The 17,367-nt window shown below is 49.6% G+C and overlaps 2 protein-coding genes across 6 annotated transcripts in view; both read right to left on the bottom strand.

The window, feature by feature from the left end:
- Nucleotides 1–1,493: 1,493 nt before the first annotated feature.
- On the bottom strand, nucleotides 1,494–6,788 carry NGB (neuroglobin). Of its 4 annotated transcripts, XM_048948733.1 has the most exons (6): nucleotides 6,756–6,788; nucleotides 5,226–5,299; nucleotides 5,024–5,059; nucleotides 4,848–4,919; nucleotides 3,868–3,987; nucleotides 1,494–3,213 (listed from the first exon to the last, which is right to left on the bottom strand). In XM_048948733.1, the coding sequence occupies exons 1-6, from the start codon at nucleotides 6,757–6,759 to the stop codon at nucleotides 3,067–3,069; spliced, it is 453 nt and encodes a 150-aa protein (XP_048804690.1). In that variant the 5' UTR covers nucleotides 6,760–6,788; the 3' UTR covers nucleotides 1,494–3,066. The 4 variants fall into 4 exon arrangements, with proteins under 4 accessions (XP_048804690.1, XP_048804689.1, XP_048804691.1 ...); XM_048948732.1 differs by lacking the exon at nucleotides 5,024–5,059 and having other exon boundaries at nucleotides 1,498–3,213; nucleotides 4,848–4,985; nucleotides 6,756–6,774; XM_048948734.1 differs by lacking the exon at nucleotides 5,024–5,059 and having other exon boundaries at nucleotides 1,499–3,213; nucleotides 6,756–6,774.
- Nucleotides 6,789–12,633: 5,845 nt separating this feature from the next.
- POMT2 (protein O-mannosyltransferase 2) overlaps nucleotides 12,634–17,367 on the bottom strand; it is a 29,706-nt gene continuing 24,972 nt past the window's right edge. For both annotated transcript variants that reach the window (XM_048948578.1, XM_048948577.1), the window contains exon 21: nucleotides 12,634–17,208. In XM_048948578.1, coding sequence (XP_048804535.1) covers nucleotides 17,103–17,208 — 106 coding nt within the window. In that variant the 3' untranslated portion in view covers nucleotides 12,634–17,102. The remainder of the gene's footprint in view (nucleotides 17,209–17,367) is intronic.

Consider the following 17,367-nt stretch of genomic DNA (forward strand, 5'->3'; position numbering starts at 1 on the left):
TCGGGGCTGCCTGTGGGGATCCGCACAGCTCCATCCCATTGCAATAGCAACAGGGGGCTGGCAGCACTCCCTGGGTTGTCCAGGAGCCTCTGGAGCATGAATGCTGCTGCACTGGGTGTGTGCACACCACCTGCTCCTGCCCAGGCAGCATCCTTGGGCTTTTTGGGCCCTGGATGCAGGAGCAGGTACTGCACTCCCAGCCTTGCTCCCGCAGGGTGAGCGCACACAGTTCTGCTTTGCCTGGGTGGTTTCCTGCTGGGGTAAAGCCATAGCAGGCAGCTGATAGCAGAATGGTTATGGTGCCAGTGGGGGACCGACCCATCTGCTACCTTCTGAAAATGCAGAGGTGGGGCTCTTGAAATCCTGCCTCTTCCCATGAGTCATCCTCCTGTAGTTGCCAGTTGCTCAGGAACGAGGCAGTGCTCAGGCAGTTTCTCCCCACTCTGTGCAATGCTGTAGAGGTAGGGGCTGAAACCGGTGCCTGGCCATGGGTGGTGCCCAAGACCTTAGTGGGATGTGAGAGAGCTCATCTGGGTCTTTCCCTTGCTAGGGGGACATTTGCATTGCACTTCTGGGAGGGTGCCCTGCCTCAGTCCTTGCTCTCCCCAGGGGTGATGGAGGGGTCTGACTCCAGAGAACAGCACTGCAGGGATGCCCTGTGCCACTTCCCCTGCCCAGCATTACTGAAGCTGTTGGGAGTGGGGGCACAGTGTGTAAATCCTGGGGCACCCAGCAGTGAGTTGGAGATCTCAGCTCTCAAGGCTGGCAGCCCTGCTGCTCCCTGGCTTCTACATGCCCAAGTGGTGGCTGTGGCAACCAGAAGTGACTCTGAGGGGAAATCCCAGCTCCCTACACTGGTGTCCTGTAGCCACTCATCTTGGGGCTGGTAAGATGCTGGTGGCCCCATCCAATGACTTGATGCTCCCTTTCTGGGGGGACACAAGTGCCTGCGAGTGGCACTGAGTCCTGCGGAGCTCAGGCTTGGATTGCCCTTGTTTGCCACACTGTAGGAATGTGCCAGAGGTCTGTACCTTCTTGTTATTTATCGCTATGACCGTGCCTTGAATAAAATGACTTCACCCACCTGCTGCCTGCAGTCATCACCTCTGCGCGTTACTCCTGTCTGGTAGTGACGGCCATTGTCACCCTCTGCCCAGCTACAGACCCTCTCCACTGTCTATCCCTTTTGTATCCAGCCTATGGCACTGTGGCAGCAGCACAGCAGGTCAAGAAAAGGCAGCAACTGGAAGAGCGATCTGGGCTGGAAGCACTTCAGGGGTAAGGGGAAGATGCAGGAGCAGAAAAGGTGCAGGGGGAAGAGGAGCACCCAGTGGTGTTACCTCAGAAAAGCTGGTATAGGGTAAGGGATGTCAGATTAGGTGAAGAACTGGAACATTTAAATCTAGCCCAGCAAACCCCTCTGTCATCCTTTGTTAAGCTTGCTTAGGCCTCTCAAAATAAACAGGCACCCCAAAGGGCAGAGACTCTCGATTGTTCTTTATTAAACAGTACACCTGGGTATAAGAGGCACACAGACTAGTTTGTTTCCCCTAGGAATTACACAAAACATGGCACAAAAAAGGAGTGGAAGCCAAAGGACAAAGGGACCATTTCTTGCAGTAGCACACAGTCAATTCCTCACACATGTGGCTATGTGCCACGCAGGTTCAGAACATTCCTGCCTGTGGTGCTGATGCCCCAGATCAGGGCTGTAACAGGAACTGCCCCATTCCCCGCCTCTCCTACTCTGTATCAGACTGCAAGAGCACAGCCTGGTATCCTGGGGAAGATAGCATGCATGGCACATACAGCTCTGCCCTGACACCACTCCCCTCACAATCAGGGTCCTTGCTGTGTGCTCAGCACAGCCACCAGCACCACAGGGCAGGGGACAGGGATGGTGACACATCTCATGGATTGCCCTCCTGCTCAGAGGGAGTATAGGTCAGCACAGGAGGGACAATCGCAGCCCTGAACACTGGCCTTCTCCTGCACTGAAGAAGTGAAAAAGGGCACTGGCTGCAGATGAGCATTTGCTCCTTGTCTTTACCCTGGGATGACTTCCCTTAAAGATGACCTTCTCCATCGAGATCAAGTTCAGCTCCCTTGGAGCACATGGGTTCTGCCTCCCAGCCATTTCATTGGTAGCTTCCTGGCAGGTGCTGTACTCCTGCCCTAACATGGCCCTATCTGCTCAGTGTTAGCCGTGTGCCTTCTCCCCTCCACGGTGACTGCGTCTCAGGTACGGCGGAGTTATTTCTGCAAGGTGAGGAAGCTCTGCAGATGGGCACTGTGTGCAGATAGGAAGCACTCCAGATCCTACCCCCGTAAGCAGAAAAATTACAGCCATTCTTCCCCTGGCCAAGAGCCAGCATCATTTCCAGAAGCCGTTGCCATGACATGATTGCAACTTCCATTGTTATTTTAAGACATGATTTCTTGTATTTGCTTCATTCTTCTCAATACAAAACATTAAATAGCCACTGCTGCTGGTGCACTTCAGCCAACTCTCACACATTAAAATCAACTGGCCAAGTCTACAGGAACCCTTCTGGGCAGCAGCCTACATCACTGAGAGCAGCCTTACCTTGGTATTAATGTGATCCCCCACCACTGGAAACACTCGCAGGGAACACACTACACTGCGACCAGCCTCACACAGGAGAAGGGCAGAGGCGCACCAAGATCACTGCCCATGGTGATGCTGGGTGAAGAGAGCAGGATGAGAGCTCGCTGTGGGGCTTGAGAGGCCCTCACCAGCAGCTATCTTATGGGGATGGGCAGCAAGAAGAGGGTAGAGAGCCAGCAGAAGGCCAAAGCACAGCTACAGGTGCTGGCACACAGGAACCTGGCACTGGGAAGTGGTGCTGTGCTGGACACTCTGGGCTACAGAGAGATACCCTGTGGCCACCAGGAAAGGCAGGGACATGGCAGCATCAAAGCAAGGTGAGATCACGAAGAGAACCCAGCACATGTAGCTGGAGGAGGTGGGCTGGTGCATAGAGACAGACAGGTGGAGAGAGGCAGAGGGGTGAGTGCTCGTCCTGTAGAGGGCCAGGCCTAGGGCTAGTCCCCCTCTGGGAGGACCTCCCAGCCACGCTGCATGGCTTTCACCACCGCACTGTAGAGTTTGATCCAGGCCTCCCTCGCATCCGGGCTGAAGGCAGCACCTAGGCACTTCTCCAACATGTACAGCAAGGACTCGCCAACTGTCTGCAATCCAAACAGAGAAGTGTCAACTCAGTGCTGGGGAACAACAGGCAGATCCCTTCCCTCACCCCCGCACCACTTTGGGTGAGAGACAATGGTGCACAAAGCCATCGCTCTCTCCAGGTGGAGAAATCATAGAATCACAGAGTTGTTAAGGTTAGGAAAGACCACTAAGATCACCTAGTCCGGCCATCAACCCAATGCCACCATATCCCTAAGTGTGACATCTACATGCTTCTCGAGCACCTTCGGGGACAGTGACTCCACCACTTCCCACCTGGAATGGGCAGCCCATTTCCAGTGCCTGACCACTCTTTCGGGATGAGGAATATTTCCTAATATCCAACTTCAGTCTCCCCAGCACAACTTGAGGCCGTTCCCTTTCATCCTATCACCATAACCTGGGAGATGAGGCTGACCTCCACCTTGTCACCTGTTCAGGGAGTTGCAGAGAGCAATAAGGCCTCCCCTGAGCTTTCCCTTCTACAGACCGAAAAGCCTCTGAAATGCTTTGCTCCCCTCTGCCCTCACTCTCCAGGCAGGAAACAAGGGGTGCTCAAGGGCTTCCCAGGCCAAGCCAACATCTCCAGTGGCTCAGAATTGGAACCATCAAGGATTGCACAAACAGCCATAGTGGGATGGGAGAGTACACCTCACCGAAAAGGACTCAACCTTCACACCAACTGCCTGATGCTTCTTGCCGAGGTTGCAGAGGTATTCTTCCAGACAGGGCAAGTCCTCTAGGTGGCTGACAGCTGCATCAATCACCAGCATCACCTGGGGGAGCACAGCAGCTGCACCACATTTGTACAAGGCCAGCCCCTCTAGCTCACCCTGCTCAGCCCAGCAGCTACCACCACCTCCCAGCACAGCAGAGGAGCTGTTGGCCTCCCTTCCCAGAGGAGAAAGTGGAACCTCTGGAAGTTGCCAGGATAGTGCAAAAGCATAGGAGACAATGCTAAGGTAGGCCAAAGTATTTTGAGGGGAGTTGGGGGAGAGCCCAGCCAGGAGATCTGCTCTGGCAATGCACAAATGGCAGCGGGCTCCCAGAGGGATGAAGAGTCACGTGGGAGCAGAACAGAGTTAATGAGGGATGAAGGGAGCAGACAGAACAAGTTAGGAGAGATTAAAACCTGGGCATGGTAAGCCCAGCAAAGGCAAGAGGTGATAGAACCGTACTCTATAATTTCAAGAGGCAAATTATCTCCAACTAGAGCAAAGAGCTATTTCAGCTTAAGGCAATAAGAGCAGAAATAAAGATGGACGTTGCTTGTTCAGTAAGCAGAAAATAGCAGAAAGCCTGCAGCTATCAAGAAAAGAGCCTCTCACAAGGAACAAGGCCAGGCGAGCAGGCGCTACGCCACTTTAAAGATGGAGGTTATAAAGGCTGGTTTGAAGATGGAGGTTATGGGGTTACGAAGGCAGCACAGGCTGCACTGTGTCCCAGCAGGGCTGCTCCTCCGGGCTCACCAAAGGGCTGCGCTGCGTTATTCCCAATTCTTCCTGTACGCGAGCTCCCGCGAGGCAGCCTCAGCACCGCTCCCTCCCCGTCTCGGGGACACAGCAGTCCTCCCGCGCGCTCCCATCGACTCCCGGCGGTCCCGAACCCACCCGCGGATTGCCCCGACCCCTCTCACCTTTCGGATGTGATCCAGGAACTCGGGAGCAGCCAGGCACTCCTGGGGGCTGGCAAACTGCTTGCAGTTGTACTGGAAAAGGGGCAACAGGTCAGGGTCCAGATCGAACAACCTGCAACGGCGGGAGAGAGGCCCCATCTTCTCTCTTTGTTGGCTCCATTCGGAGTCCCGCTCACCCGCCGGCAACGGCGTCGCAGCCCGTAGGGAAGACGCTGAGATGCGCACGGCAGAGTTCGGCTCGGCTCCGCGAGCTCCTGGCCGGCCGCAACGCGGGGCACCGCGCGGGGCAGCCCCGCACCGCCCGCCGCCCCGGGGATCCGCTCCTCCGGTCGAGCACCCCGGGCGCGGAGCCACGCTGCTTCCCGAGCCCCAGCTCACCTGGAGAAGAGAACGACGCCGTTCTGCACCGGGCTGCCGCTCACCCGCCGCCAGCTCTCCCGGATCAGCTCCTGCTGCGTGCGAGACAGCATCCCGCTCTCCATAGCGGGGCGGGGAAGAGCCCGCCCGGGGAACCTGCCCCCGTCCCCGCCGCCCGAGGTTCGCTCCGCACGCAGCGGGGCCGGCAGAGAAGCGGAGCCCGGAACGGAGCGGAGCCGCCCGCCCTCCGCCCCCCGCCGTGCCCCCGCGCCCCCCCGGCCGGGCGGTACCGCGCCGAGCTGCCCCTCGGTCACCGCTGTGGGCAGGTGCCGCTCCGGCGTCGCAAAGAGCCTCTGTCATTTCAGGGTAATTAACGGCTGAATCCTGCGAAGGTATTGGTACACAGAGCGGAGACCGGCTTTGTCAGACAGGTTCAGGGTGCCCAACTTCTCCTTAGAGAAGAGAAGGCTCCGGGGAGATCTGAGAGCAGCCTGTCAGTATCTAAAGTATCTAAAGGAGGTGTAAGAAAGAAGGGGACAAACTCTTTAGCAGGGTCTATGGTGATAGGACAAAGGGAAATGGTTTCAGACTTAAAGGGGACACTTAGACTGGGTAAAAGGAAGAAGTTTTTTTTACAGTAAGAGTAGTGAAGGATTCAGGTTGTCAGTAGGTGTGATTGGTGCAGTTGAGGTGAGGCTGGATGGGACTCTGAGCAACCTGATCAGCTGTAGACATCCCTGTTCAATAGAGAGAGCTGGGCTAGATGGCCTTTTAGAATCTCCTCCAACTCAAGTGTTTCTATGATGCAATGAACTTCTCCTTATTGCTCAGATAAAGGTAAATGATGTGTTTAATTTAGCCCAAGGGAGCACAAAGGAAACTCAAAGGAGTGTAAGCAAGCAAGGGCTCAAGGAGCGTAGCAGAACCCAGGAAAGAAGAGCAGCCCTATGGACAGGAATTGCAGAAGCACCAATGTCACTGAAACCTTGCCCCACTCTGGAATAACAACCGTGCCAATCTTATCTCACATCCTGCTGCAGACAGTGGCCTGGACCCCAACCCAGATGCACCTTGACCCAGAGCAAGCAGAATGGAGGCTCTCTGCTTCAGAGCACCACCATCCATCTTTGGAAGGAGGCACAGCACCATGCCTCAGCTCAGCTCCAACACCCAGGGCTCTTTCTATTAATGAGGCAGCCCAGTGGCAGGGCCATAGAAGGCAGTTCTGGGACCCAAAGTCCTGCCCTGCTCACATGGGCTCCTGGAGCCCTGCAGCCTTAGGGCAGAAGGGACACAGTGCTGGGTACAGAGAGCTCCAACCTAGATCCAGACTTTCAACTCCAGCAAACTCACAAGGGAACCAAGCTCCTCAAGGAGACTCCGGCTCTCTGGCTGAGGAGCCGAAAGAAAACCTCAGTTCTGCTTTGAATGTCACTGGTGTAGCAATTGACCAGATCAATACAACGAGAAAATCATTACAACAGAGGTGTGATGACAGAAGGACCAGCACACTAAAAAGGTGCTATAAAGGAAGGAAAGAAAATTGCTCACCCATATCAGAAGATTCCAGATTCACAGGGGAAAGCTTCACCAAGGAGGAATCTCCATAAAGAGATCCTTCCCCAGCAGCAGTCAGCCTTGAAATGAGGTCTCAGAGAGGTGCAGCCAGGCTCCACCCCTTCTGGTCACACAGCTGAATTGCCTTCACCTGTGCCCCCAGGGCTGACCGGGTTCTTTCCCCAGGTGCTCAATCAGTGGTTCAGGCTGTGGTTCAGCAGTTCCTGTGCAGAAGGGAAGCACCTAAGGCAGGCTGCTGGAGCTGAGGGATCAGCTGATGAGTGAGATGGGCACAGGGAGTACAAGGCAGGAGATGAGCATGGTGAAACAGGGAGACAGCCTGGGAATGCTGCCTCAGTTTTGGCTGGGACATGGGACACCTTTCCTTGGCTCCACGCAGGCACTGTACAGCTCACACCCCAGAGCAACAGCTCCAAGTGGAAGGAGCATCTCATATGGCAGCACTAAATGCATGACCACGATGGCAGTGGGAAATGACAGCTCATTTCCCCTCATTGTACCTCCCTCCCTGCCATAGACGGTGGCCACCTGCTGCTGGCACAGAGCAGACTTTTGTAGCAGCAGCCCCTGCCCAGCATGCCCAGCCCACTCCCATTGAAGATGGAGGTGCCCCAGGGGACAGTGAGCTGGTAGGGCTGTAATGTATTGCTCAAAAAAAAAGTAAAGTAAAGTAAAGTATTAAATGTAAAGTATTGCTCAATGAGGGCTAAGAATGAAAAGGAACCAACCAGTTCCTTATCCCTCAGTACTGGCTCCCTTAGGATGGTGTGGGGACACATCCAGGAGCTGTTCCCTGCCCTCTGCCCAGCAAATCTGTTCCCCAGCATTCTGCTCTACCTATTGAAGGGTCTCGAGAAGACAGCAGTACTTTTCTCTACCAGCATACATCCTCCAGCACAGGAGCAGGGAGCTGTCAGGAGGGATGCAAGGTGGGAGAAAGGAGGGACTTCAAGTCTCAGAAACATCCAAACATCATTTGCATGACTTAAAGTGAGGGCCCAGGAGACACAGCGCTGCTTCTTGCATGCAGAGCAGCTGCTCCCTCACAGCTCTGGGGCTGTCAGAGGCGTTTCTGAAGCTGCTGCAGAACCACAGTGCTGCCAGCACAGGCTGAGTCCAGGGAGGATCCAAAGAATAAAAAAAGAGCAGGAAAGCTCCCTCCTTGTTCAAGTGGTTAGCTAGTCTTGTGGCATAAGGAAGCCCCAGGATGTGTCCAGAGGCTGAGCACTACAAACACTGCCATGTCTGTGCATTTCCTGCCATGGTCCCAGCTCCCTGAGCTCTGTGCAGCCAGCCCAGAGCTCAGCTCTTTCCTGAATTGTTCTTAGATTCCTGCAAGACCTCCCCTGCAGCTGTGAAGAGTGAAAAAGAACCAGTTCAGCAGCACAGGCTGCTCCAGTCACCATCAGGGTGCCTGCAAAACAGTGAGGCAGATGGCTGACAAGGGGCTCTGACCTTCAGTAGAGCTCTATTGTGCTTCAGAAGACTATGTTTATGCTGTTTAAAATTTGTGATGGGTCTCTATCTAATTTACAGTCCCCTTCAAAGTACAGTACCATCGCTCTCCTTGCCAAGTGTCACTGCCTCGGTTTACCTACAGGGCTACTGTGACACCACTGTTGCTGTTGTAACAAACCCAACCCCTCCTCCCCCTCCTTTTGGGCTCCTGCTCATTTCCAATTCCTCACCCATTGAGTCTTCATGAATAGTGCTGCTCTGATCCCTCTACCCTGGGCTCCTCACTCACCGTGCAGCCAGATTCTTGGGCCTCATTAATCCCCTTTGCTACTCTTCTTTCCCATCTCGAACCACAGAGCCCATAGTCTCCTCCTCATCCCACCCTTCAGGCAGGAGCAGGAGCCATGCTATATTTCCAGCCATCTTCTTACACTGTCCCTCAAGCCACACAGCTCTGTAGCAAAGCAAACCACAGAATAGTTACATAACAAGAAGCAAAAAAGACACAGGAGAGAATAATTTTCCCCATAAAATGATTAAGGCAACAGCTGTAGAGCTTGCAGGCAGTGCTATGCCTGCGGGGAGAACAGGGCCACAACCCTGGCCTTGGAGATTTCAGTTGAAGGAAGGGGAGAGACAGAGAGGAGGAACAATGCGTGGGAGAGAATGCAAGAGCAGAACAAAACAGAAACATGCTTCCTGATGTCCCTTTGATACTGGGCATCCTCAGGTTCACCCCAGATTGCCCAGGGCCTGGCTGGGGAGAAGAGTGTGCAGACAGGTGAAACCCAACCAAGGCTGACACACAGACTGCGCAGATCCACCTGCCTGAGCACTGCTGACTTCTGAGGGGTGTGGGCAGGTCTGGCTCCTGCAGGCGCAAGGACCTACCTCAGCTGTTAGTCACTCACCCCCTTGTTAGCACCACTGATAACCCCGAAGAGCTGCCCCACCACCAGGCTGGAATCTCACCAGAAACACACCTGGTGGCCTGGCAAGCACGACAGTGCCAGTAGCCACCTGGCTCCCATCCCACCAAGGGACAGCCACAGGGGCATGGGCCTCCACCTGCCACCCTCCCACCTGCTCTGGATCACCTACAGTTGCTGACACCAGCTTGCTGCAATGAGCTGCTCTCCCTGAGGAACTTCCTCTATGCCCTTCACTGGGCTCACTCCTCTCAGTAGTGCTGTCGGTGTCAATATCTGAAACATTTGTTGATCGTCTCCAGCCTCTGGTCTTTCCTTCCTTCTTGCAACTCACATGGACACCACTGACCGGGGCACCTCCTGCCCCATCTGTCCCACAACAGTCTTCCCTGAGCACAGCGCTTTTTGCAGTGATTTATTGAAGCAGACATTTTACATTAGTTGCATCCAGCCTTCATGCGGGGCTGTGTGAGCGTCATCACCTTTCGGCTCTGTGCTCAGCCATCTGCTTTCAACACAAACCCCATGTGTTGTGGCTTCTGTGTGTGCCACCCCTCTCCTGAGGATCCTTGTGGCCTTCCCCTCCCCACCTACCTCAGCCGTTCCAGTTTTGGTCTCTGTCACAAATGCTCTCTCATTCAGTGAGAAACTTTGCACCTGCAAACTGCAGAGTCAAAATGTGCGAGTGCTGATGAAATACTTTGGTTCTGTCGTTAAGGGAATTATGTAGCTGTGCCGCATCATGAAGTACTTTCCAACCCATTGGGAACTACGTTGGATTTTGAACAGCCATCATTAGCAATCCAGACTCAAGCCCAGCAGGCACAGACAGCCTGCACCCATGAGTCCTACAGCTCTGCCTGAGGAGACCTCCAACCTACTTGCATTGCTATCATTTAAAAAACAATAACAATTGGAATAAACAGAAACTTCATCAGATTTACAGAGAAGAGAAATGCATTAATACTCCAAGAGGTCAAACAGGATGATTACAAGAAAGAAACCAACTGACCTGATAAAAACCAGCACAGAGAAAGTAGAAAGCTCAGTGGGGAGGTTATAATAAAAGCAGTTGTGGATGGGTGCACAACTTCTCAGGGATCTGCCTGTCCATGCCTTCTCCTCTCTGCCAAGCAGTGGTCTAATTCTCAGTCCATCTCGTACTACTTACAGTTCCTTCTACCTTTGATGCTCCTCATTACACCCCCTTCTGTGAAGCAGTCCTCCCCCTTCCATATGACACCTTCGCAGCCCCTAGTAGCACAGCAGTTGTCACTCTCTGTACGCTTCTGTCTTGTATTTGAAGTCGATGAAAAGCTTCTCTTTGGCTTCTTTGGCACTTCCATCCCACGCTTTGCTCTGGGATGGCCAGCACTCGTGCTCCCGTTACCCGTTGTTTAAATCTCTCTCCTCAGAATTGCTTCCCATGGGATTTTGCCTGGAAGTTACCAGATTATTGAAATTCATTTTTCTTCAACTGCAGTGGCTTGTTTGGGTTGTTCTCAAACAGTTCATATATTTTACAGAGATTCATCATTTCACGTATGTTCTCATTCCCACCTCAACCAGCCCCTCCCTTTTTGTCAGCTAGATTCCTTCTTTGCTTTGTAGCCATATAATTATCGTCCCTAAAGCATTCCAAGGGATCAGTTGCAGACACATTCATCTGAGCAAGAAAAAAACTCTTTCTGGTTAGTGGAGAAACAGACACTGCTGAACTGCCTCATCCAAAACTACAGTGAAAAAATCAGACAAGCAGAGCCCAAGAGCTCCCTTTTATCAGCTGCAGGGCTGCAAGATGATGAGCTTAGGGTGAAATCTGGGGCTAATACAATGGCTGCAGGAATGGTAAACATGGTAAACAATTTCCAGCAATCACAGCATCCAATAGACTATGTCTATTTAGATACAGCACAAACTTTCTTCTTTCAGATGATGTATTACATGGGCCAGAACGACATTCAGAGATGGCATATTAGAAAACAGAAGTATAAGGATATATACGCCAGTACTTGGATGTAAACCAGGAAGATGGGGTCGGAATCATGAAGATTTCTTTCAGCATATGGAATTTGGGAGTGCGATGTTGGAAGGCATTGTACAATTTGGGAAACCATATGGGTAAAATGAAGAAAATGAGAAAAGGGGTACAGGAGATTAGAGAGACAGAGAAAGCAAGTTAAAGTTTGCAGTACAAGTTTCTATATTTGGTTAGCAAAAACATTAAGCAAAGCTTGAGGATCTAAATGAAAACACCAATTTATGGGGGAAAAAAAGGTTTGTTCACGTTGAGAACCACATAATGGGAAAATGGCTGTAATTTAGAGACCCAAGAGATTCCAAACATGGTATAATAAAAACTACATACAGAGCATTATACAAATGCCATCAAGCATCCGTGCCACCCCCGTGAGCTCACTCACCTGAGGACAGAAGCCATTCTTTTGCAGGACTAGGAAGTAGAGTTCTACCTCAGATGTAATCAGCAATTTCTGAACACTGCGCATTTCTCTTCCTTATTCACCCTTATTATCCCTGCACCCCAGTACAGCTCCTGTATCAGCAGCCCTTCCTTCCAGGATGAGAGCCCACAACCAGCTTGAGCTTTCTGAAGCAGCACAGAATACCACCGGGCCTTCCAGGAGCTCTGTCTGCCTATTCTATCACCTTGTCAAGGCAAAGTCCAGTTTCCAGCCGTCCTGACTTTACTTCAACAGCCATTGGATGAGCTCTAAGCAGGCTGGCCGGCTCTCCTCCAGCACTGATTTGGGCATCACTGCATAGCTGCACAAGTAAGGCTGCATTTTTCCCCCTTCTAGTTCCACCCCTTGCAATGCTGTACTCAGAAATGCACGCTGCTCTGTCACTACAGCCTGGCACAGCTCCTGATTTACAACATTCCAGTTTTATTACAGATTCTTGCATTTAGTTCACAGCAAGGGCCTCATTTGTACACGATTGTGCGTTGAGCTGATGTTAGGGATACTACACATTCAAAATAAGAATGACTCATACATAAATGTTGATTTCTTGGAAAAAGTGCCCAATCTGTCAAGTTAGATGTCTGAAGGCAACCTACCAGAAGCCTGATGAATATACCCATTAAACAGCACGTATTACGTGTACTTACAATTTAACACAATTTCAACATAGAGAAATAAATCCACGTCAACAGATAGTACTTTATCCTCAGCCAATGTAGCTCCACTTCTGCTGTGCTTACCGGTGCATTGCTTGGACTGCAGCAAGACTTAACCTCCTGGAACTGCAGCCCAGCAACATTTGTATGCTAAAAGCTGATAAAGCTGATGCTGGCAATGGTTTCTGTATCACCACTGCCATAAGTCAAACTCTCCAATGGTTCAATTTCAAATCCATGTTGGTACTTCAGTTGTGTGTGGGAGGGACAGGGAGGAAAGGGAGGAAGAAGAAAAAAAGGAAAAAAAACCCCACAACCACAGAAGAATGCTTGAAAGAGGTATTTATTACAAAAATGAATTCAAAATCTACCACATTTTCCACATTTCTCTGTACAAAATATATTCATAGCTCAAGGGACCATTCTCCCACATTCTCTCTGCACACTGTACAGTGCAGTAATCCCATCTCAGAAGAATCAGAAGACAGATCACGGACAGGTGCTCACACGTGCATGTATGCACACACACGTACAGCAGCATTAGTAAGAAAGGCATGGAATACAGGACAGGATCACATAAGAACTCCTGCTAATGTCCTAACAGTCCACATGTTTTTGCTTTCATAACTGGTACTTGACCAATGTGGGAGGGCCCCACCTGATTCCAAGTGCAGTCCCTCTGCTGTAGAGGGGAACACCCTTACCTACGCTCTGCAGCTGATGGAGATGCAGGCTCACAGCTAGGGAGGTGTTTGCACTGCCATCAGTACCTTGAGAGGAGGGAATGGTGTTACAACAGCACTTGTCAACAGAGGGCCAGCTCAGAATCCATCACACAAGCTTGGCCAGCAGAAGCATCTAAGCACAGCAGCAGAGGACTTCAGATAAATGTCTGCGTTTCTAATGTTGACAGCTAGTTCACTCTCAAGTCCCTTGATGAAGATTCTCAGAGTATACAAGAAGGGCAGTTGGCAGAAAAAAATCCTACCTATGAACATTTGCTTAGCTTTCCATTAATTGGTATTCATTTTGCTCTCGCTGCAATAGCTACTCACTCACTCAGGATACTACAGGGTGCCCTGTCTTACTCCTTGTTCAGACATGAATGGATGCACAGCCTAAAACATAGAGGAAAATGACACTTCCTGCAGTTTGGGGAAGAAACAGAAGGAGAGAGAGATAAAAAGGAGGATCCTATTCATGCTCTCTGTGAACCAGGAACATTCAATCGAGATGCAAAAATAAAACTGCAAACGAGAGTGGTACTGGCTGTCCCACTCTGTGAACTGTGAACAACAGCAGTAAGCAGAACATGACACGAAGTCCTCTGCTTGAACCAACAGTAATACTGGCAAAGGAATCTCCATTTAAATCCTTCCCAGAGTCAAAGCCCTGTCTTGCAGCGTGTGTAGCTGACCTCCTGGAAATGGGGCAGTCCCTCCTGCTGGAATAGGGGTGTGCAGAGGTGTGTAGAGGAAGCTGCTAACACGTTTTAAGATGAATGGCATGTCTAGGATGAGCCAAATGAGTCAAGAGGCCTTTTATTTACCCTCCAAGGACTGAAGAGGTGAAAATAGCTATCAGATTAAAACAAAATACAAAAAAAAAAAAAAAAAAAAAAAAAAAAAAAAAAAAAAAAAAAAAAACCACCATAACAGGGAACCTGGAGATCTGCAGCTTTTTGTAGTCTGACTCTACAGACACCATTTGATGAAATACTTCACTAGGGATAAAAGCAGCCCTGTCAAGCAAACTTCAAAGAAACAGCTGCTCCAGAGAACAGCATCTTCTGGCCCTGGAAAGCACCACAAGCTATTTTCCATGTGGCTGAGGAAGAGGACTGTGATAATCAGCCTGCAGGATGAGCCTGAACTTGTTCACAAATACAAAGGGAAGAACAGAACTGAAACAGCCCGAATTCTGTCCAGAATGCAGAGTGCCCTGTGCCCTTTGCCTTATGGCTGCACATCTTTTTATGTCAGAGTCAGTAGGAGAACCCAAATATATTTTTATTCACAAAATTTTGGTTACTATACTGTTCCAGCTATTACCAGAGAAGGTGCATTTTTGTTTGCATGCTTGTTTTTGAGAAGGAAGTATTAAATCAAATACTATTTTTTCAGTGTTCTTCAACAGAAAGAATACATCACCATCATTTCAGTTACTTGAAAACCCATCCCATGGAGCCCAGAAGTGGCAGATGTCACGTGCTCTTTTTTCATGTCTGCCCTCTAGTCTTCAAACATCAACCTTTTAATGTTTTTAAGTCCAGATTAAAAAAAAAAAAAAAAAAAAATCAGCTGGAGGTTGCTCCCCCTGGTGGAATATCTGCATTTTTTTCACTGTGTATCTCCACGCCACTACCAGCATGTAACACCTAGCAAACAGGCCAGTCTCAGTGCCAACCGACTGTTCTCAAAAGAGAACTTCTGAATCGGCTACTGCAAAGAGAAGAAAAAAAGAAAACAACGCAGCCTTTGTCTATATTGAGCCACCAATGCCCACCCACTGCTATTAGCAACAGAGGACCAAAGTACTCTGAGCAAGGAACACACAGGCTCATCTTCCTCAGGCAGTTCTTACAATGCTGACACCTTCAACGTCACCAAAATAGCTGAGATCACTGAGCTTTGTGCTTTCAGATTTAAGATGGCAGATAAACAATGTTAGAAATTATCATTCCCTAACACAAGTTTTCTAGGTTTGTTTGGTTGTTGTTTGCTGTTAAATAGAAATCAAAGGCTGGGAAAACCCCTACACTTCAAATCACAGCTTTTATCAGCACTTATGGAAATTCCTCCATGACAATAGGACTGCTGTAGGAAGAACTCATACTCAGGGCAGCAAGGCATTAGGCTGATAGTCTCACCCAGAGCAAAGATGCTGAATCACACTGCTACAAAGGCAGCACTGCACTGCCTGTCTGCCATGTTGCCAACAGTTAACAATTCTCAGCTGCTGTGAGATAAAGCAGGACAGCTCTTATGCAGCCGCTTCCACATCCTTCTCTATGCATCATCTTTGTGAACCCCTGGCTCGTGCAGGTGGGAGCACTTCTTGCAACAGGCAAGTGGAAAAGAATCATCAAATCCAGCAGCTAATTAGTGCAACAGCTTCCCATGATGAACTATCAGCAGGTGATAAACTCAAAACCTTTAGAATCAAAATCACAGACAATCTGTGTTAGTTTCTATAGGAGATAGCTTCTGGAGTTCTGTGGCACTCTGAGCCAGAAGCTTACAACAGCAAGCAGCTGCCTATGGCTCCTCTACTGAAAAGGAATGAAAAGCAGTCTGACTAGAGTCCCGGTTCCTCACACAGAAAACTGTCCTGGAGATGCTAACACAGCCCTTCTGTGCCGTATGAGTTGCATTAGAATTCAAGGTTTGATAAATGAATGAACAACTGATGCTTTAGCAGACACACAGACCTGTAAACAAGCTTTAATGGAAGGCTGAGAAGCAGAGCAAGAAATCTGAAAAGAGAAGCCTGAGTTCCTTAAGACATACATAAAGAGTTTTGCAAATATTAGTTTTTGACACAGGAACACAGCTGAGGTCTAAGTAGCAACCAAGGATTGTGACAAGAAATTCAAACTGGGTAAGGAACTGAAGATGGAATACAAAGAACATTTACAAAAATAGACCTAATACAGGAGAAAGGCATCTGATAAGTAACATTCCACTTTCATGGAAGGGGTGGATTTAACATCCAAGGGCTCCTGACACTTGAGTTTTAGCCTGTCCTCACATTTTCTTCTATATAGTAATTAAATGGACAGCTATTAACAGGAGGGAACATGCTCAATATTGGAACACAGTGTGCAGATGCCAATGGCCAGTTCTGCAGCTGCTATGTTCCTTAGGATAAATCCTTTTTCCTAAAACCAGAAATACAGGCATTGAGATGGCTGGGATCAAAAGACAAATGACAGCTATCTAAAATTTTCACCCAATCATTTCAGTCCCAAGCACCCAAGGATCAGCCTTCACAGCACACTGGGGCAGAAAACAAATCAGCTGCTGTTCCCACTGTAATTTCCTTAACAGTGTCTGACAGAACTGGAAAGAAGATACAAAGTGCAGTGCAGGAGCAGTCTGGCTCTGAGCACAGGCTATTGTTATAAATGATTAAGAGTGACTAGAAAGCAAGGCAGTATAAGGGGGTAAACAATCTCCATCTCCTCTGTCAGCAAAAGGCCTGGGAGACAGACGAGGCACAGTGGTTCAGGAGTGGTTCAAGCAGACCCCTTTCAGTCAAATTCTAAAAATTCAAGGTTGGAGCAAAAAATGCAGACAGCCAGTAAAGAGATCCCCACATGCTTACTTGAAGATTTAAGAAAAAACCTTACCATAAGAAAGGTCATGAAGCATGATTCATGTTTCAATATCTGGACACTATCTGGTTCTCAAACTGCAATGACACAAGAAGGAAGACAGACAAACACAGGTGAACATTCAACCACACACAGTCCCCAATTTGTACAGCTCTGACTGCTGGAATGCCACTGCTGTTTGCTTGTGAAGAGTCTCAGTACATTGTTCAGTAGAACTGAGATCTAACCAGCCAGTTGTCCAGGAATATCACCTAAAGATTCATGAGTCTTTCTAAGAGGATTAGCTTCTGCATCTCCTAATGCAGACAGTGCAAACAAATGCCAGAGCAACAGGGTTGCTGCAACCAGAGTTCACCAGAGAGGACACTTTACATGTCCTCCAAAGCGCCAGAAACCAGCTTGACATGCAGCAGTCCTCATGCTTCTTATTCTTTGTCCCCAGATGCTGTTCGGTGGCTCTAGAACTCCCAGGAGTCCATCCACCGGAGCCCTGCCATGGGGCTGCTGGTGTCAGATGCCATGGGTCCTATCATCCCATAGGACAGAGGATGGAAGAGGTAGAAGCTGTGGGAAGAATTAAAATGCCATCAAGGACTGCACAGTTTTCTGTCTTGAGAACAATGTAGCACATTAGTCCATATGGGTATGAGACTTTTTTTTTTTTTTTATTTACTATGGCTCTAAACTCCACTGGGGACATTCTAACCTCTGCTGAACACAATA

Source organism: Lagopus muta, chromosome 6 (assembly GCF_023343835.1).
Source record: "Lagopus muta isolate bLagMut1 chromosome 6, bLagMut1 primary, whole genome shotgun sequence".
NCBI lineage: Eukaryota > Metazoa > Chordata > Aves > Galliformes > Phasianidae > Lagopus > Lagopus muta.